The sequence below is a fragment of the Macrosteles quadrilineatus genome, unplaced genomic scaffold (genome assembly GCF_028750875.1).
Source record: "Macrosteles quadrilineatus isolate MER2022 unplaced genomic scaffold, UCM_ALF_1.0 Scaffold_4__1_contigs__length_99947679, whole genome shotgun sequence".
In the NCBI taxonomy this organism is placed as follows: Eukaryota; Metazoa; Arthropoda; class Insecta; order Hemiptera; family Cicadellidae; genus Macrosteles; species Macrosteles quadrilineatus.
The window spans coordinates 75,071,322-75,093,174 of NW_026542597.1; the positions used below are offsets into that span (position 1 = coordinate 75,071,322).

The 21,853-nt window shown below is 33.8% G+C and overlaps 2 protein-coding genes and 1 long non-coding RNA gene across 4 annotated transcripts; 1 reads left to right on the forward strand and 2 right to left on the reverse strand.

Annotated features, from left to right (window-relative positions):
- Positions 1 to 682: 682 nt before the first annotated feature.
- LOC128991926 (histone deacetylase complex subunit SAP18-like) lies at positions 683 to 15,083 on the reverse strand. Its single transcript, XM_054415211.1, has 4 exons — positions 14,817 to 15,083; positions 9,003 to 9,109; positions 3,156 to 3,350; positions 683 to 880 (listed from the first exon to the last, which is right to left on the reverse strand). The coding sequence occupies exons 1-4, from the start codon at positions 14,892 to 14,894 to the stop codon at positions 784 to 786; spliced, it is 477 nt and encodes a 158-aa protein (XP_054271186.1). The 5' UTR covers positions 14,895 to 15,083; the 3' UTR covers positions 683 to 783.
- Positions 4,047 to 7,983, reverse strand: LOC128991925 (uncharacterized). The gene is made up of 2 exons (XM_054415210.1): positions 7,875 to 7,983; positions 4,047 to 7,137 (listed from the first exon to the last, which is right to left on the reverse strand). The coding sequence occupies exon 2, from the start codon at positions 6,791 to 6,793 to the stop codon at positions 4,565 to 4,567; it is 2,229 nt and encodes a 742-aa protein (XP_054271185.1). The 5' UTR covers positions 6,794 to 7,137; positions 7,875 to 7,983; the 3' UTR covers positions 4,047 to 4,564.
- A 751-nt stretch (positions 15,084 to 15,834) lies between the features above and the next one.
- Positions 15,835 to 21,589, forward strand: LOC128992545 (uncharacterized). Of its 2 annotated transcripts, none has more exons than XR_008490719.1 (3): positions 15,835 to 15,976; positions 17,986 to 18,144; positions 21,547 to 21,589. It is a non-coding gene; the product is annotated as an uncharacterized LOC128992545 (long non-coding RNA). The 2 variants fall into 2 exon arrangements; XR_008490718.1 differs by lacking the exon at positions 21,547 to 21,589 and adding an exon at positions 18,850 to 19,126.
- Positions 21,590 to 21,853: the final 264 nt, after the last annotated feature.

Below are 21,853 nucleotides of genomic sequence, written 5' to 3' on the forward strand. Positions count from 1 at the left end.
TTGTGTTTTATTAGTTTTATGCCATTGACATTCCGTCATATTTGTTTTTGTGTTTGAATGAAGCTGGTCCAAACCCTGGGCTCGTTACGATCTAACGAATTGGTTTTGTTGTCAAATAATGACTGGGATATGAAGGTATAATAGTTAGAAGTGTAAACGAACACAGAAAGATTATTTATATTGTGGAAATAGAGCAGAATCTTAATCTATGTAGAAATTAGTCAATGAGTGGAATGTCTTTTTTATTATTTAGCTCTATGAATGAATATTTACTTTTTACCCCTATTTATAGTATACATCATGGAGAAAGTATTATTTTTATCAAAAGTTTGAGTTTTTGTCCCCTGAACCCAAAAAAGTTATTTTCGAGATGATGTCTGTGTGTGTGGATGTGGACAGAGCTACAGACCACACCTGTGGTTCGATTTTCATTTTTGGTATAATGCACCAAATAAATACTTGTAATTACCATGTTTAAAGTACAAGAACTACCAAATGTCTGACTTTAGTGGTTTTTAAACTAAGCTAATTTTAACTCAAAATTCAATATTGAACATTGAATCTCATACCGTACCAAAAGACTTTTTCAGTAGTTTAGTCACCTAGAAATGGTCATATACAATCCATAATATACATGGTATACAACCCTTTTGGGATACAAATAACAAAACCATCACATCTAAACTATTTATTCTTACAAAAATCAGACAAAATTACACAAAGAAACAAGGACTCTTAACTGTTAACAGTGGTTTCCAAACTTGAATGAAGTTTGATGAGTCTTCAGTATTGTCTCATCATACCCCCGCGTCTCATCATCGGAGGATTCATACGAGTGGGCGGACTGATGCAAACATCCATGTAGTCTCCTATGGTGAATCTGGAAAAAACAGACATTCAAATTGAGTTGATACTAAAAGAACATTAAAATAATGGTTGAAATTGTTATCACAATCCATGGCATGAATCATGTTAGGTTTAAAGAGCACAGACACACAAAGTAAGAGAAAACTTTGCATGTAGGCCCATCATAAGTTCTAGTTTATATTAACCGCCTTTGTAGCACACTATTACATGGGGAAAGCCAGCCATCACCTATCCTTCACAAAGAATAAAGTCAAGCCGTGTTTACAAGAGACCAGTAGGCAGGCAGGTTTAAACTGATAAGGGAATAATTCCAACTTTACCTTCATTACAAATCATTCTTAAACTATGATTCAAATTTTTAATTCTCAAAAAACTTCTTGATCAGCATTTTACGAGTGGCTTAACCCATATGATCAACCTCACTTCCAACACTGATACAATTACAATGTAACATTTAATTGTTTTGTAAATTGAACTTAATTTTCTAAAACGTAAATATTTATATTTACTAGAGAACCCGTGCGGCTCAATGAGCCGCATAGTATGAAACATAACGCCGAGGAAAACGTCATGCTTAAATTCGAGTAATTCTAGTTAGGCCTACATCTTAGAGTTGTTTAAATACTTGTTAGAAACTAATTTTAAATATCTCTATTTGCGTCGTCAATATTCACCTGCATTATTTCTGCTCTCAGTTTTAACTGATAGCTTCTAATGAATGCTAAACGATCTGCTTCAATTCGAGCGACCATGTTGCAACAAAGATTTTCCAACATTGAGAATTGAAGAAAACTGTTGCCTAGACATCCCCCTAATCAAACGAATTTTCTCCGTAGAGAATCCTGAACGTTCGGGTGATATCAACCATTTAATGTGCTCCATTTTTGACCCACAAACTCTGGGTTATCAACTGGAAAGCCGTAATCTGCTTTGAATACAGGCTAAAGCAGCAACACCATTGATAGTTTGTTAACGTATTTTAACGTGTTGTTTTTGCATCAGAATGTCCTCACGTTGTTCAGTGGGGTTTCTCTTAATACCTGTCCCAAAGTTTTGAAAGTATGGATTCATTTGTCGAAATAGGTTGGATAACTTTTGTAGCTATAAGATTTGGATAGCAATTTTCATTTTCTCTTTTTGAACAGGGTATATTATTTGCCTCTCCTGAATCATAAAGATAAACTTGACTGTAACTACTCGATCGTTGAATACATAGGCTAAACACTAAGTCCTTCACTTATTTCTAATATTGCCACTAAAATTATTATGGTTTCTAATAAATGTTTTGAAATATCTCGATCCGTCAGTGGCATAGCCTAAGTAAAATTTCTTGCATACATTCATTTGATATGACATTATAGGCAAGTTTATTTTACAACCGTGACAACACGGCTTCGTATGTGCTTCGTATATTTTTTCACTTCCAAAGTAAGTCGCATAGCAGAACTGGCAAATATTATTCATCTCACCAAGTGCATGTGTATATGGATGTGTATCTGTTAGATCAGATATATCTTTCTCTACTCTCCTCATACGCATAAGATACCTTATTATTAATTGTCTCCTCCTCCCGTTTTCAATATTTCTTCTTTCAACTTGAGGCATTTTCCGTTCTTCCAACAAAACTAATTAACTGTTTAACTTTGTCTTAACCTACTGAATATTAAAACATTAATATTTACTTCCAAAAAGCTAATGTGTTTCTTTTTATAAACAGCTGTATTTTGTTTTTAAATTTGTTCAATGTATTTCTTATGGGGAAAACCCGACCTTTGAGAGGGTCTCACGCCCTTAAGAATAGAAATTTTAAAGTTCTAAAACCTTATTGCAAAACTACATATTGAGACGAATCTTTTGACACCTTAAACGTTGAAATTGGTCCGCAAATAAGGGAGGAGTTGCGTTAACAAAATACGGCTTCACGTATTATATATATAGATACTAAAACTTATAATGTTTTAACAATAAATTATGGTTGACAAGTGTAAAAGATAATAATGGCAGGTTGATTTTGGCCAGTTTTCAACAGGCCCAATCAGAGAAAAAGCAAGAGAGGATTAGAACCTCCAACACAGTATCCCTAGCTAGGGAGATTGGCTTAGATTGATCGGTTATTAATCAGACATAACAATACTGAGGACCTATTCATAGATAATTGAAAAAGAATTTTTGGTTTTGTTAGCCTTCATTACTGATGTGTCTTAAGAGCTCAAAGTATGAGGCCTGAATAGGTTTGCTAGATGATTTGCAAATATTTATATAATTGTATTTATAAAGAATCAACAAACCTTAGCTGTGAAAGTGTTTTTGGATCATCAGGCCCTTTCTGGCCAGAAATCGTGGTCCCGACATCTCTAAAGCGATATCCAGGAGTGGTAGGGTTTGGGAAAACCAAAGCAAAATCAAACATGGTTCCTTTTCTCCTTGCTTCTGGATTGACTTCTTTCACCAGGCTTGTTATCTCCCTCAAAGTGGCATCCATCCTAACATTGGAAGTTACATAAATAAAAAAATCAATTGAATTATTATAATGCACCTCGTGGATTGTGCATAATAGGCTACGCTACTTAGCTAATATTTTATTGTGTAATTAACTGTTTTTAAAGAACACAGTTTGAGTGAAAAAGTAGTTAGGTGCAAAACTTGCTAAAGGGTCAATTTTAAATTGAGGCCAAATACCATATGTAAAAAAAAAAAAAATAAAAATAAGATATATTGTTTGTAACAAACCTTGAAGTGTTCCTTATTTACCCTAGTTTACACCTCATGTAGCAGCAGAGCTCAATCTTCATGGTAATGTATATTTTTTTACATTTTTTCCTTGTAGGTACCTGAAATCATGTCTCCTCGCTGACGGGATAAAAAATATAGATTTTATACATAATTTCAAAAGTTATGTAGCAAAATATGTATCATTTTGATAGTTTATGTTATTATAAAAACAAATGTAAACAAAAAAAAATAAAAATGTTATTATAATATGCTAAAAAAGTTTAAAAGAATTGTTGAATTACGAAAATTGTAGGAAAAAAATACCAAAGTTTGCTAAAAAATGCTAAAATGAAATAACTATTATTATTATAAACCACATGATTGTTTTGTGATCATGATTAGAATAATGAAAAACACAAACCCAAACAAATATTTTCATTATTTTTAAGTTTCAATAAGGAAAAACAAAATCATCCGCGAAGAGACAAGTGTCGGCGAGGAGACTAAAGCCGTCTGCGAGGAGACTAAAGCCGTCTGCGAGGAGAAGAAGGAAGTATGAAGTTTACTGAAAACGTCAGCTATTGAAATATATAACCTGACAAAAAGTAATATTTAATAACAACACAAACTTGTAATATAATTATACAGTATAAAAGTACAAGTATACAAAGAGTGTCAGCTTTTGAAATAACAAAAATACAATATTTAGTCACAACACAAACTCATAATAATTAATAATTATATGGACTGTTCTTCAAGAGGAAACAAAGTCTAGATTTACTGAAAACGTCAGCTATTAAAATATGTAACCTGACAAAAAGTAATATTTAATAACAACACAAACTTCTAATATATATACAGTATAAAAGTACAAGTATACAAAGAGTGCCAGCTTTTGAAATAACAAAAATACAATATTTAGTCACAACACAAACTCATAATAATTAATATTTATATGGACTGTTCTTCAAGAGGAAACAAAAGTCTAGAACAAAACAGGTTTTTCAAAGTTGAAAAACAGACGGTCTCCCTGGAAAGTCATTTTAGGTGTCGGCAGAATTCCCAAAATCTCATCACAGCTGATCCATGAAATGTCACTTGGGTTAGGTTGAAAAATCTTGTTGTCGTTCGTTTTTAAGAACATCACTTCTGCCTCCCTGTCGTCAGATACCTCTCTTTGGATTACAGCTACATAGTTTTTTTTATTTTTATTCCCCAGATTGAAGCTTACAACTATGAACACTTCGGGTTTCAAATCATGGTAGTCAAATTTTGAATCGTAAGTGATGTTGATGAGTTCTTTAGGCTCATCTTCCTCTGAACTGGAGTAAATATCTGAAATTCTAAGTTTAATTTTTTTTTGTGTTTTTTTCACTTCAGGCACTTCAAGCAAGGGACCGATTGTGTTGAAATGAAAATGTCCACATTTATTGTCACACTTGAAACAAGACATTGTTCGTCCGTACATATTTGTTCCATTCCATAAGAGCTGACGTATTTTCATCATTCCCTTGATTGGAATCAATTTTTGTGGAACTAGTTTTTTGAACTTTTCTATTTCCGAGCTAGCCACTTCAACTACATGAGTAGAGCTAGTTTTGAAGGCATTGGTCAAGTCTTTCGCACACATAATATCTAAACCATGTAAAACTAGGTCGTCAGCATTTCTTTTTAAGGACCCTCCAACCCCGTCCATGGCCCCTTTCCCATGGCCGGCTTCCATGAAGTTCCAAGAAAACTTACTGATTGATTTAAAAATCGTCAGCAAGCGTTCTCTCATGAAGTATACATTTGTCTTATTTCTGTATTGTGAGGAGGGGCTGTCCGAAAAAAAATACACAGTGTGTGTTTTCGGAAAATCTGTTGCAGCCTTTTCCAAAATGGGCTCTAAATGTGCCCAAACGGCATATGCCATGTGATCTATGTTGTCTGAGTTGGTACAAAAAGATTGGCATTTGATTTCGTTGCCATTCCTGTAGTGCATGACTCCTGTATGTAAGGAGATTTGGGACTTGGAAGCACCGAAGTGCATACTCTGTATTTCAGTGGAACACTTGCTAACATAATTTTGAGAGAAATCGATCTGAAATACCAGTTCTCCTTCCTTAAGATTCTCTAACACAGAGTTGAGTGCATCCCATTGATGCTTCATAGCATAGATGTGTTGTTTGAATTCAATGATTTGCTCCTTAAACATTTTTATTACTTCGTCAATAGGGTACTCTTTTGTGAATTTCACAACTTTCTTTATTTCTTTTTCTTTTCCCCTTATCATTTTCTTCTCCGTTTTATTCATCCACTGACTTAACTTGACCACCTGATCAGAATCTTCATCAAAATAAACTTGATTGACAATGCATTTCTTACATTTTCCAAACATACAGTTTTTGTTTCTTGTGGAACAAACTAATGACTTAACTACTTCATGGGCGGTTTGGAATACAATTGCCTTGGCTTTAGACAAAGCATTGACAACAAATTCAATATTGTCATGTTTTGAACATGCGCATGTTTCTCTGTCTCTGGGCTTAGGTTTTTGAACCCAAAAAGGACGAGCCAGAGTGAAGGTGCTATAAGAAATTGTTAAGTTTGTTTCATCAACAAATCTCTTGTGAAGATTTTTCAGTGAGTCTAGTAGAACTCGACGTTGCATTTTTATATTGCGTTTTTTAACAAAGTCTTTCTTTCCAGGCATCATCTTGGAAACTGTATCGTTCAAGTAGAACTTTCTAAGGGCCATTGCTTCTTTTACAGAAACTGTTGAGTAAGTCTTGCGATCAAATTTTAATTCACCATCTACCATCTTCTTATTTCTATCATACGAAACAATAGACGTGAACTGTTTTTGTACCCTGTATTTTCTGAGAATTTTTGTTCCAATGACTTTAGCCATTATTTGGCGTTCTTTAGATTTTGGTTTGCTTTTTTCTATTGATGATTTTATTTGTTTTTCAAGAACGTATCCTGCAAATAGTCTTTTTTTTATTTTTGGAGATATTTTTTCGGATCCTACAAGATGTCTTACTTTCTTGCAAGGTGAAGGTGAATTTTTGTTCTTATTTTGCTCCCTATAAAGTCTTTTTTTATACTTTTCGACCTTGGAATTTAGTTTTTTATTTTCTTCTTTCAGCTTTTTTAGTTCTTTATATGCTTTTGCCCGGTCTCTCCGGGCGACCTTTCTTCCTTTTTGCCTTTGCCGTGAACTTGTGTTCATAACTGGTAGGCCTATATTATCTTCTGTGTCACTGTTAGGTGGGGTATTTTTCAACGCAGATTCTTCTTCCTTTTTTTTCTTCCTCAGCGCTGCCTTTCTTTTTTTCCAGATTTTTCTTGACTCTTTTCCTTTTCAGTCATTTCTCCAACCAACTTGATTTTCTTTTCTTGCTTCAGCCGATGGTACCTCTCTCGGTCCCTTTTCCTCTTCTCTTCTAGTTTTTCTTCAGACAGATTGGCTTTGTATTTCCGATTTCTAGCATTTGCAAGTTCTCGTTCTCTTCTGTATTTTTTCGCTTCCTCTGTAGAACTTTTCTTTTTTATTTTTCCCATGTTTCATGGAAGCTGAAAATATACAAAAATGCAACAACAAAAAAAACTAAAACTCTTACGTAAACTTTTCATACTAAATAGCCACACAAAACAGAATATATTACTTTCATAATACATAACTGAAAAGAATAAAAATTAAAAATCGAGTGTAATTACTGTAGGCTAATTTGAGTTATAAGGAAATTACGGCAGTGATGACTTAATTGATAATCAAATAGCAATTAAAGTTTTAAAGTTATTGAACTGAATTTACTAATAAACAATCAGATGTTTACTTTCAACTACAAGGTCGTTACCATTGCACATTACATTACTATTACAATTCATTTATAAAAATAAATTCCTTTGAATCTTTATTACTTCTATGAAGGTTTTCATTCTTAATGTGATCAAAATTCACTAAACAAATTCAGTATAACATAAAAACATAGCTTTAACGTTATTAAAAGTCTACTCGCTGACAGCATTATTCCCTTCGCCGACGTCGGCTGGTCTATTCACAGACGTCGGCGAAGAGACTGTCTTTACGGCGTCGTCTGCGAGGAGACAGTCTGCGAGGAGACATTCTGTCACGTTTTCCCGCTAAATCCACAACGACGCATATTTGACCCAGCAAACTTTGAGGTTAGGTATGGTTTTACAACGGCTTCTTACACCGGTAAAAAGTTATCTGTTGTTTTAAAATAATACATCTATAAATTACCGTCGGCGAGTAGACCAGTATTTAATGTACTGTGATAAATATTTACCTGAATTAAGTTTTAAAAGATGATACAGCAACACAACACAACAATAACTACAGTAAGCTCTAATTTGGACCAAGACGACTCATGATACCTGGAACAAGGAACGCTGGAACTGAATTTCTTTTTTTGTGGCTCTCTGCAAAAAAAGGTTGCTTATCTAAAGGGAATTCTGGGGACATACAAAAAACACAAAATAAATGTTTTGTTTTGAAATAAATTTTATTTATTTGTACTATTATTAAAATAGATTAGAACTTGAAAAATCATTTCTCCTTTTATTACAATTCAAGGATTTGAATTTCTCTTTAAAATCTTTACTCATATTGTGAGCTAGTGGTTGGGGACCGTCGGCGAGGGGACAAAATTAGACTTATAACAATTATAGATAATTTACTGGTTATTATTTTTGTATTTTATGGACCTATCTAATTACTTAATGTAACTTTGCTTATTCCTAGCTAATTGTAATTTTTATTGACATTTTAATAAAAAAGTTACTGGCCAGGGAATAATTTTCGGTCTCAATTTAAAAATGACCCTAAAACTCTTGTTTAAAGTCGGATTGGCTGGTTTGCAAACTCAACATTAAGATGTTGGTTCACGTTAGGCCTAGGCCTAGTTAAAATTCAATAAATATTGAGAGAATCATCCAGTGGCGGATCTAGAACAGTCACAAGGGGGGGCGGTCTGGGGGGTTCGGGGTACCCCCCCTGAAAAATTAGTGTAAACTAAGTCTCCAAAATGGCAGTTTTATACCATTTCTTTGTTCAAAGCTAGTGTGACAAATTATTTGACACAATGTGTATGCACTACTGTATTACATGTAGTAAAAAAAATATATTATGTATGCACGAGGAGGGGGCGGTCACCCCCTTCGTCCCCCCTCTGGATCCGCCACTGGAATCATCTCGAATCAGAAATAAATGTAGACAAATATTTAAATTACAAAATAAAAAAATAAGTTTGTTTTATTTGGCCTAGGAACCCAAAAATAAAAAAAAGTGTAGGGCAATAGGCTAATACAGGAAATTTTAAAACTGCAAGTTAGTTAATTAAAGTATCTATCTTCCTACACAAATTAACCAAATAATGATTTACTTTGCTCACATAATCTAGGCCTAGCGAACTTACCATGTATAAATTTGGAGTTCATTTGCAGGTACGTTGCCATTCCTGTATTCCTGTGAGTTATTGTGCCTTCCATTGCAACAGAATACTCTTAGCAGTAACGGGCAAGTCTAAAACGTAAATTACATTATTTTTTGATTTTTCAGAGTGGCAGATTGCGTGTATATAAATAAATATATATGTACTTACTGTCTTCGTAATCCTTGTTTGGTTATGACACTACGGCCGTTTCAGAGATTAGGCCTACTCTATCGTCGGTTGTAGTCGTGGGTCATTCCATAACAAATCAACTAGGCTCTCAACCTGACCATCTTGAAACAAAACCCCCCAAAAACAAAGCAGAGTACAAGAGCAAAGACAAACACAAGAGCAAAGTTAAACACTAGGCCTATCTTAAATTTTTTTTCAAAAACATATTTTGAAATTTAAAAAAAATTAATTTTTACCAAAGTAGGTTGAGTTTGGTATCAGATTAAAGGCATTTGAATCCTCTTTAAAATGAGCCATTGTACAACTTGATAGGAGCAATAGAACTCATCCTAGATAATATTTTAGATTTGCGCGCACGGTAATAAACGCCAATTTTTACCATTTTGAAATATTTTTATTATAAAAAAATATGAAAGATAGATTTAAAAAAAAAAAACATATTTGGATTCTGGACTCAAAATACTAAGTTACTAGTATGCAAAATTTCATCAAAATCCAAGATGGTCAGGTTGAAAATCATTTTGGTTAATATGCATTTTAGGGTTTGCACGCGATTTTTGAAATTTTTTTTTTTATTCTACTCGAAATTTAAGGGGATACGCCACTATCTGTAGGCCATATTTTAAATTTTTTTTACATTTTCCAAAAGTTGCATTTTTAGATAGGTCATTTAAATGTGAACATTTAGCTAAAATTGTTTGCCAATCTGACAACTCCTTCTAGTATAAAAAAAATAAAATATAAAACGCCGTAACCAGCAATTTAACACAATTTTGAACTATTTTTTTTGTTCCTGATATGTACATTTTTAATTGTGTATCATAATTATGTATTATGAAGGTACTAGCTGTTATACCCGTGCTTTGCAACGGGAAGAGGACACAAAATAGAAACATTTTAATCTTTACATCTGTTGCATATAATAATTACACATCCGCCAACGATTTTAGAAACAAAATTCAACTTTAATAGCCTTAATAGAAACGTTTAAGTTATGACTTTTAAATCTGGTAAGTAGTGGATACCACCATTTTGGTTTTGATTAATTTTAAATCTTGTGTAGGCTGATATGAGAAAAACTGACCAAATCTTCGAATAAAACATTGACATACATGATTTACCTTCATCTTACATATATTTTAATTTATTATTGACATTTTAAATTTCAATTTTGAAGTTGCAAAAATACTAATTATTAAATTTAAATGGATTTTTTTTTTAATTTCACTCTTCTTTATATTAAATCACAAATTCTTTAATCTTCATTTTCTTCACTCACAATAAATCTTTAGCAAAACTAAGTCAGCTGTTATAAACTTTAGAAATATTGCTGTGCCTTATGAATACAGTCTTTTGAAATATTAAAGAAACTATATCTATAGATACTATAAACAATTTTGAACAAATAATTTAGCATTAAAGACAGCAGACAATACTAATATGATTATTAAAGCATCAAGGACTAAAAAATGTAATACAAATAAAAAAATTCAAATACAGTATAATTATGTTTCATTGCATCTCTGATTCTACTCTACAAAAATATCAACAAACAACTTAATATACAAACTCGTTCTTTTAATCAGTTCCATCGTCCATTGCCTTTACATTTTCACACTTACCATTAAGTAAACATAGTAACATATATTTAATTGATTTTAGAAACAAAAGAACACTGTGTACTGCTTAGTTTTATGATATTTTCCTTGGTTTAATTTAATCAGTGGTGTGGCAAACCACAAATAATAAATGTATCAAATAAAGTAAATGTGAACTGAAAGCTATGTTAAGATAAAATAAGATTATTTTGTATTACCAGTTAATAATAAAATATAGTTACACATATACAACAGATTTTAGAAAACAAAAATTAACGACGTACAATTTAGTTATTGATGATTTTCTTTAGTTTAATTTAAGCATAGGTTTAGCAAAACACAATAACTTAATTTACCTAAATATAGGCCTACATATAAAAACAATGTGATGTGCAAGTTATATTAAGTTAATCTAACACATGTTAAGCGTAGCCTCCAAATTCATACAAAACATCTATACTTTGTAATTTTCATACTGTTTCCATGAAAACATATCAATAACATTATTTTCTTAACTTAGACGCTTTAAAAAATCCAAAGCAGAGCCGGAGTTGACACAGCAACGGTTATATAATCTTTTTTTTATAATCATTGACATAGTTTTTGAATAAATAATCCACGATAAAAGGTTAGATTAAAATAAACCTACCTCATAGTTATGGAAAATATTACATTTAATTTCTTTGTATGTATCAGCTGTCTGAAATTGTGAAATGTGCAGTTTAGCAGTTCTTCTGGTTTACATTAAAATGTCAAAGCCCAAAGCGAATGTAAACAAACATTGTTAGTGTTCTCATCACAGCCATGGAGACCAATCAATATTTACTTTTAAAATGTTCACGTCAGAACTTTTAAAGCCAAAGGGGCAAAGCCTACGGTCAGTATCGAAATGTGAATAGTCCTATAAGGGTCCTTGGTATGGTAGCTATATTATTGTAAAATTTAAGCCCAGTTGATTCAGTAGTTTTTGCACCTATTAGTAATACACATACAGACAGACACCATTAGATTTTTATATAATAGTATAGATAAAGTAGGGTACATTTATTTAAAACAAAATAAGTACTTTGCTATTTTCATATATAATATAAAATAATAAATTAGTGTAGTTATGGGAATTTTTCTCCTGCCAACCACCTGTTACATCACCTGCGATTATCTCAATACCGTGTTTTTTAGGTTATTATTGTACAAATGTTTGAATAACTCCGTTAGTACTATACTTATAGTATTCAAATTTTCACCAGACCTTCTTTATATAGTAATAAAGGAGTGTGTGTATAGTAAGCCCCATAGCATTACATTTACTAAAAATATTTATGTTTACGCAAAAATTTTAAATATTTTTTTCAGCTTTTTTATATTTTGAATAAAAGGTGTCCTAAAAATTTTGTTTTTTTAGTAACCATAACGATTATACACAGAATTACTCATTATTTCATCCTGAATCAGGAAATAAATTGAATATGTCATTCCGATCAGTAGTTGAAAAGTTATTCTCAATAACAACTTCTTAAAAATTTTGGTGAAAAAAACCAAAAACGCATATAAATTTAGTAAATAACTTATAAATTCAATATTTTTGTACCTAAATCTTCTAACTAAGTCTAGTATAAACAAAATATACTAACTAGGTTGACAAAAATAAAATAATAAAAAAAAAGTTGGAGATAGTGGCGTATCCCCTTAACGCTGATTCCGAAAATGACGTTCTTTTTCCGCGGAAAACGACCATAACGCGGAAAAACGACCAAAACGGCAAAAAAACCTTTTTTACCAAAACACGTCATGTGAGTACTCAAATTAACCGGAATATTAAGCAGATCACGACTATGCAAGAATTTTTTGGATCCGAGGTCAAATAAGCGAGATTTTCACGAAAACGTGATACTACCAGCAATAACTCCAACTCACTAGGGGACAGGTGGGAATTCGGGGTTTTTAGGTTAGGTAAGGTTGGTTAGGTTAGGTTAGGTTGGTTAGGTTAGGTTAAGTTAGGATGGTTAGGTTGTTTACGTTAGTTTGGTTAGGTTGTTTAGGTTAGGTTAGGTTAGGTTAGGTTAGGTTGGTTAGGTTAGGTTAGGGTAGGTTGGTTAGGTTAGGTTGGGTTGGTTAGGTTAGGTTTGGTTGGTTAGGTTGTTTTGGTTAGGTAAGGTTGGTTAGGTTCTTTAGGTTAGGTTGGTTAGGTTAGGTTGGTTAGGTTAGGTTTGGTTGGTTAGGTTGGTTTGGTTAGGTAAGGTTGGTTAGGTTGTTTAGGTTAGGTTGGTTAGGTTAGGTTAGGTTAGAATAGGTTAGGTTAGGTTAGGTTAGAATAGGTTAGGTTGGTTAGGTTAGGATTGTTAGGTTAGGTTTGGTTAGTTAGGTTGGTTAGGTTAGGTTAGGTTGGTTAGGTTGTTTAGGTTAGGTTGGTTAGGTTAGGTTAGAATAGGTTAGGTTGGTTAGGTTAGGTTGGTTAGGTTAAGTTGGTTAGGTTAGGTTAGGTTGGTTAGGTTAGGATTGGTTAGGTTGATTAGGTTAGGTTGGTTAGGTTAGGTTGGTTAGTTAGGTTAGGTTGGTTAGTTAGGTTAGGTTATGTTAGGTTAGGGTAGGTTAGGTTAAGTTAGGTTATGCTTAGTATCATCCCTTTTACTTGTTATTAAAACATAAACAATTATAATAAAATAATGACCAGCTGATCCTGATCAGCTGGTATTTTAACACAGACAAAAGTTGGAGCAAAAATCCAAAATAGCATCGCATATTTACGTGAAATTCTTGCTTATTTGACCTCGGATCCAAAACATTCTTGCATAGTCGTGATCTGCTTAATATTACGGTTAATTTGAGTACCCACATGACGTGTTTTGGTAAAAAAAGTTTTTTTGTCGTTTTGGTCGTTTTTCCGCGTTATGGTCGTTTTCCGCGGAAAAAGAACGTCATTTTCGGAATCAGCATTAAATTTCGAGTAGACTGAAAAAAAAAATTTCAAAAATCGCGTGCAAACCCTAAAATGCATATTTATCATAATGGTTTATTGGTTGATTTAATATGGAATGACCCTGATACACTAATCTAAAATACTGTTAAGTAAAATACTGTGTGCAATTCTTCACTGGATTTTTTCATTTACATTTCGTCAATTAATAAATAGTAGACCTACATACAACACGAGAAACATCACAAAAACATTTCAAAGGCACATGCAGGGCTATAAAGCTGGTGACCGACTGAAAGTGAACGAGCCTTAGGCTATCACTGCAAGGGTAGGTGGAATACATAGGTGTAAGTTACTTAGCAGCATTTTTTTGTTACCGTACTGTAAGGTTTCAAGTTAGTTACAATTTTGGACCAATGAGGTTTGAGGATTTTAAGTTAGGCATAGCTGTAGAATTTAATTATTATAGGCCTAAGTTATACAATGAGTAGATGGTTGGGACAGTGAGTCGTTGCATTACAATCAGTGGCAAAGAGAGATTATAAACAAAAACATTTGGTATTATATAGATCACGGATGCCACGCTAAAATAATAATTTTTTGCTTATTATGCTTGATAACGTCCTAAATTCGAAAATGATCGTCATTTCCCCTGTAAAAGTACCGTATTCCCGGAAAAGCGGGAAACAACATTTTTGTTGTTGGCTTCAACGGGTAGAGTAAATTTTGTAGCTCCACCACATTTCTAACATAGGCCTATAGATAACCAAGGGTATGTTACAATAAAAATGAAAGAAAACATCTGACGTTTTTTAAATATATTGAACACAAAGGAACTTTAACATGAACTCTTATTACCCTTAAACTAGGCCCTAAGTTAAAGGTCTAAGCCTAGCCTACTGTTCATGCATTATGCCTAGGCTATAATAAAATTATCCCAAAGGTAATGTAATCCCCTATGGTACAGTTTCTTAACTGGGCTATGCTGACATCGATTCGATTAGTAAACCTCCGTTCGAAAACCTCGTTTTCAGAAAGGTTGTGAAATAGGCTAAATATGAAAAAGACACAATACAAAGTTGGGCCTAGGCCTACCTTTTCTCTATCCACCGGCTTTTCAGGTTCCACAAATCTTTCTTCAACTCTGACCATTGATTCTAACGTTGAAGCCATCTTTGGGTTACAGAATAAAATATTTTTGAACTTCAGAAAGTTAAGTTGACTTTAGTTTATACAGTAATAAGTCAAATGTTATTCGGCAGAGAAACTCTCTACTCTCTCTTTGAGTGGAGTGATAAATTAAATAAAAATAAATAACCTCAATCAAACCAAAACAAACGTAGCAACAGCAACAGCAACTCTACTATAAATAGCAACTCTCACTCAACTCAACTCAACTCTCCTCAACCTCCAACGTCCTCAACTCAAGCTTAAGCTCAAAACAAAACCAAAAGTCAAAGCAAAGTCTCAAACAAAACCAAAGACGTCAAATGAAACGAAACAAACCCGACCACCCTAAAATAACCAGAGACTTTTAAAAACAACTCATCATAAGCGTGGGGTGTCATAGCTTATAATGTCATAGCTTATAATCGTGAATTTGTTCCATAGCTTATAATGTTGAAAATGTGGCATAGCTTATAATCAGTTATAAGCTATGCCACACTTTCACGAAAAATTATAAGCTATGCCACAATTTCTCTAAAACGTTATAAGGTATGACACATTTTCAGTTCCACAACTTATAATGGTCAAATAGTGGCGCAGCTTATAATTCCGATTCTGTTCTATAGCTTATAATCCTGATTTTGAGTCATACCTTATAATCCTGATTTTGGGGCATAGCTTATAATTGAAGAGAATGTTGCATTGTGGGAATGGCATCAGCTGCTCGCTTCAGTCAGGTCTACCATATATACGATATTTTATGGTAGGATACGATAATTATTGTAATTGACCGTACTGACAACTGCGATATCGTAATTTATAACCTAAACATTTATTCATTTAAATGTTTTAAACGATTTTTATACGAGCAATGGCAACAATTACATGCTATATGACAATGAAAATGCAAGAAATATTCATAGTGAGAAGTTAAAAGATATGAAAATGAAGTGAAGGATAACGGCATTGAAAATTAATTAATCTTGTCAATAGTCCGGCTGGTGTTGACAGAAGATAAAGAGGAACAATAATTATTAATAAATTGTAAACATCAAAAAATTCCAAAACTATTGAGGTGTTGAAATCCAGTAAGTTGTGTTTTAATCCAATCCTGTTCCTAGGCCTTGTTATTCAAAGTAACAAAATGCAGTAGGCTATTATTTGCTTGAGTGTTATTAGGTTAAGTTAGTAGGTACAGTTGCCTAGCCTACTTAAGCTTAAGGTAGCTGTGACTCAAGTTACAGATTTCCTGTGACAGGCCTAAACAATTAACTTAATAAAAATATCAGTGAATGTATTCAACGGCTGCACTTTATTTTACGTCCTACACTCATTCGAATGAAAATATTGATTATTAGATTGTTTCATTCGATATATCGTTTGGTTAGTTAGGTTAGGTTAACCTTACCTAACTAACCAAATGATATAACTTATCTAATAATCGATATATCGATCGATTTTTTCATTCGAATGAGTGTAGGACGTAAAGTAAAGTGCAGCCCTTAAGTTTACGTCCTACACTCATTTGAATGAGTATTAAGTATTCAAGTAGGCCTATATTCGATATAAGTAGGCTATCAAGTTTGTATCATTTGTGTAACCTTAGAAATGGTAAGCGTGATAATACTGAGCCAAGAGATTTAACTTGGGTAGGCCTACAGTTTCTTAACTGGGCTACGCTAACTTAAGTTAATATATTTTATTGAACTACAGTATTGAATTAAAAATATTGATTAATAATAGATATTTTAAAATATACCTATCTAAGTTTATTATAAAATTAAATTATCATAACCTAACTTAACCAACCAAACTTGCTGATGGTGAAAAAATCGCATGTAGGTTTACTAATCGAATCGATAGTTTCAATAAAATTAGCGTAGTCCAGTTAAGAAACTGTACCCTTTAACTTATTCTACCATCAATACTGTTAATACTATTCAATGAAATGGCGACGATACATATTAGGTATTTTAAGCCAAGTATGAATGGAAATTTAGTAGTCTATAAAATAACTTACAATAGGCAACGTCACAAAACTTAAGTTAGGTTAATTTCACACAGTAAACAAGGCAGCAAACCATGCAGTTAACTTATGGCAAAAAAACATGTAGGCTACCTAAGAAAATGAAATTGTGACACATACCTGAGTACATGAATAAAATTACAAATTAGGCAAGTAGGCCTATGGGTCAACTTTTTTCATATTAGCCCACCATACTTACAATTGATTGTAATTGGCAAAGGCAAAAATCCTTGTACTATGTTTCATAACCTAAAATCAAATGAAAATTCGGTTTGAAGGTGTAAGGCGGGATAAATCTGAATGAGTTCGCGAACTAGTATGATCGGGCCATGGGACTGGGTTTTAATGAGTTCTATGCAGAGAAGGGGCCTAGGCCAAAAAATGGGGTTTTCTCATTTTTTACCCTTAAAACACAAAATTTATCAATTATTCTCTAGACCTTTCTAAAGAAATTTAAAAAAATAATATGTCATCTATGTATCGTGTTGTGTATAGTGGAGTCGTGGATTAGTTGTCCGCTTAACTGTGTGTGTGTGTAAGTGTTCGCATAAAAAACTCAAGCTAACCGTTGCACCTATAGTGTTAAAAAATTGCACGAATCTTAATTATGACACCAATGGAAAGACACCATAAAATTTAGACGATTCCGTTCAGTAGTAATTATAAAACCCTCAAAATACATTTTTAAATTTGTCCCATAAGAATAACATTAGAAGCTACCTTCTTCTACTTTTTATTTGTTTATGTTTTGCGACCAACAAAAAGCTTGATTTATATTTTAAAGTATATATATATATAGGCTATATTTATTTTTATAAATCAAACTTGAAAGCTTTATTTTATACTAAGCTATTAATGTTTTAATAAAAAACACACTTTATTAGTTCCACCTGGGTAATGACACTTGGGTCCGAGAGAACCAGTGGCCTTCGAGTTTTTAAGTTTTTATCTACCAATCCAAATATTTGTACAAAGAAAATATGCCCTACCTTGAGCTATAGTTCTATATTCTGTTTTTACTTTTAACAAGAAGTAGACCTGAATGATGTACACTGCCTATTTTTGTTCCAGGTAAATTTTCTTGTAAAGCTTGGAGCATTGCAAATGTTTGGTGTTAATGTATGAGAGTACTTCACATGTAAACAATATTGATGAAGTTGTCTGCTTATTTGGGGCCAAATAAGAAGGAGAGAAATTTTCTTGGAAAAGAATCGAAAGCAATAAAGATAAGTAAGTTTGGCTAAGTTATCAATATGATTAAAAAGCATTTTCAGTCCTTGTTTAACATTAACACGTTGACTGCTAACGCCGACTCTAGTCGGCGTCGCTAGCACTTCAATGTGGCGCGCGCCGACAAAAGTCGGCACCAGACCAACAGAAATGTATTGAGTCAGTGTGAGCTTAGCCTCAGACGGAGACGTTATAATCGTTGCCAGCCTGCCAGCTTAGAATGCGAGCTTTACTTTGGTGTAGGTTGGTACTAAAATTTCCCGTAAAATCCTGTCTGGCAATGCTTTTGTCCCGGTTTCGGGGATTTTTTCTCTTCAACCCACATTACAAAGACACTGGATACGGATCCGTGCAGTGCTGCTACCTTTGGGTGTTTCAGTGAACTACATCCACTCTCGGGGTAACGCAGCACAGTCACCACTGCTCTTTTGTGATTCGTCAGACTGAAATATTTGAATGCCAATTGCGTTCGCTGATTCGGTTGCGTGCCAGGGCTTCGCCCGCCACTGGGGAGCGCCTGTACGTTGTTTTCAGCAGTCATCGTGTTAACTTATGATGTGCTGTGGCGGTTAAGTTTTATATTTGGAAAAAAATACACTTTAATCAACTTACAGCACTGTTCAAGTTTCAGAGTTACCTATGGTGACAGAATAATACAAGGCATGTTATTTAAGTAAGTACTGTTTTTAAATTTCTCCGTTTCAGTGCTGCGATTGGCATTTTGGACATTTGTGCTGTGTATGTGGATGTATTGGCAAGCCTGCGCTGGAAATTCGGCACAAATCGGCTGTGTTTACATCCGGTTTAGAGCATTCAAAACGGTGCCGCCAATTGAGACTGCCGTCGCCTGTGAAGTTTGCGCTGTACCGGTAATTAGATTTTTAAGTGCTAAAGGTGTGAAAGCCATTTAAATTCATTGACAGATTAGTGAAGTGTATGGGGAGAAAATTATGAGTGGCGGAATTGTACCTACGCAGGTGGGTAAGGGCATTTAAAGATGGCCGAACCAACGTTCATGAGAAGCAACGCACAGGGTGGCCATCTATCAAATTGTCATGGTGATTTCCAGGATGAGAATCCGTTATCTTCGGAACCGGAGACTTACGCTGTACAACTACACCAGTCTAAATGTGTGGAAAGATCAAGTTATTTGTTTATAGTTTATTGCCCCCACACAACTGGTAACAATAAAGTAGTTTCACATCTTTTTGTGGTAAAAAAATGTTAATACCAGCACAGAATTAAATTAGTTTTTTTTCTCCAACACCCATTAAACCTTAGATACATCGATTGCTCATATGTAGGAGCTTGAACAAAAACGATCATACTAGTTTGATGAGACACCGTGCTTGTCAGATCATGTGAAATGAGAAAGGCTACTATCTTACTAACGTTATAAATGTGAAAGTTTGTGTGTTTGTTTGTTCGTTTGTGTGTTTGAAGTTCAATCACGTGTTAATTACTGGATGGATTGGGCTCAAATTTGGCATGATGATAGCTCACATTCACGATTAACATAGGTATAGGCATATTTTTATCTCAAAAATCCTTTTGGGCTCCGTCTTAGTGGCTCTAGAGTTTCCCATGTTAACTTATGAGTACTCATATTTAAATGGAATTAAAGAATTTAGTCAGCTGTTTCAACTAAAAAGGTTGGTTCTATGATATGCAAAGGCATTAAAAGTTATAAGATTTACCAACAGGATGCAGCACTATTATTTTTTTTCATTTATGAAAACAGCTAATTTGAACTAAGCAGCAACAAAAAACTGTGATACACAATGATAACTGTCTGTTTACAGTTATGTTTATGTTTTTAATTTCACGAAGAATTTGTGATATTTTGTGAATCTTTAATAATTAATTTTTTTCTTTTGTTTGGGTGAAGTGGTAGAACATTATGGCTATGGTAGATGAGTAATACTATAGTCATAGACAATAGAGTAAATATAGACTGTCAAAGAAAGGTTTTGCGATCTGCCTCTTGAGCGTTTTTGCCGTTCGATATCAGTTATCGGTATTCAATCCAGTGTCGTCTTCGAATACTCGCCAGCTGTTACCAGCACTACCACTCTTGCAAACGAAATGATTACTATTCACTATTGTCGTCTTCTGCAATCGCGTCAAAATCATGAACATCTTCCGCGGCTGTGTAGACATCATCATTGAATGCCGTGGTCACAAAACGTCATCGTCGTCCACGATTGTGGCAAAATTGTGAACATCTTCAGCGGCCGTATATACAATCGCCTTGCGCGATCGCAGAAAAGACAAGATCATTTTTCCCGTGGTCCGTGGTCACGAAAACGTCGTCTAGCACAGTCGCGGTTTAAGAACATCTCCCGCGGTCGTGTAGACACATCATCGTCTTGCGCCGTCATGGAAACGTGATCGTTGTCTAGCGCGATCGAGGTAAAATCATGAAATTTACCGACTTTGATATGAAAATAAAGACTAAATCCCAACTTTTCAAGACCATTTTGAAATTCAATACTAAGTTAATACGTGACTTTCCCGTTTTCCCCGACTACTAGACATCCTAGTTAAATTTTATTTTGACCTTGCAAATATAAAACAAAACCTTCCAATAAACCACTTCCTAAAATTATGGATTAATAAAGAAAAACTTTGAATCATTGTAGTGAAACTACAAAAGTATAACAAATATATGTTTAAAAAAAATACAATAAAAGATGGCATTTAAATTAATTTATTGCTTATTATTAAATAAGTCAGTTAAACTCGAATTCCAGGGGATTCCTCCAAAATTGGCAACACTACTCCCAACTACCAATTTGTTATAGAAACGGTCGCTAGCGCTTGATGCTGCAGCGGTGTGCGCTGTAACTACACATTACCCCTTGGCGGTCGGCGCCGGAATATACGCTAACCGCAGCACAGCTGGCCACTCTACTCCTGCCCAGTATGGTCAGACCAACTAGCATATGATTTTATATGATGAAGCCGTACTTGGGCTACCGCTGTATGGTTTCATCATGACATGTATTTCAATCATTCACTGGGTTATAATTTGTATGTATTTGAATGGATACATTTAATACTTAATTGATAAAAGACTATGAAAACCGTTTAGTGCTCTATGGTGTTCTATAATGCTATGGTGGACACAAGAGCGTAATCTGATTTGGTTCTACAGTACTTTACTTTACTTTAATTTTAATAGTAGCCTGCTGTTAGCAGGTTTGTGCTGTGCTAGGCAAGTGTGTGCAATATCCATGGAAAAATTATGTTGAATCCTCTCACCTTGTGCAAGGATCCTTTAAGTCAATCTCAATTTCTCTTGCAGCAAAGTCCAGGACAAATTAACCACCAAGTTAACAAGACACCCCTTTCTCTATTTAGTTCTGATTACAATTTTGAGTTATTGATTATTTGTTTCAGGATAGCATGACAGAAGAATGCAGGGGTGAGGTTCATAACTCCAAGTTTTCATAACTCCAAGTACTTTTAAATACAACATTTCATAACTCCAAGTAAAATTATGTCCAAGTAAATTAAAACCAAAATATCATAAGACCAAGTTTCATAACTCCAAGCGTTCATAACTCCAAGATTCATAAGTCCAAGTTAAAATAAAACCAAGTAAATTAAAATACAAAATTTCATAACTCCAAACGTACAGATTTGCAAGGACCACAAGTCCAAGTTTCATAACTCCAAGGGTTCATAACACCAAGTTTCATAACTC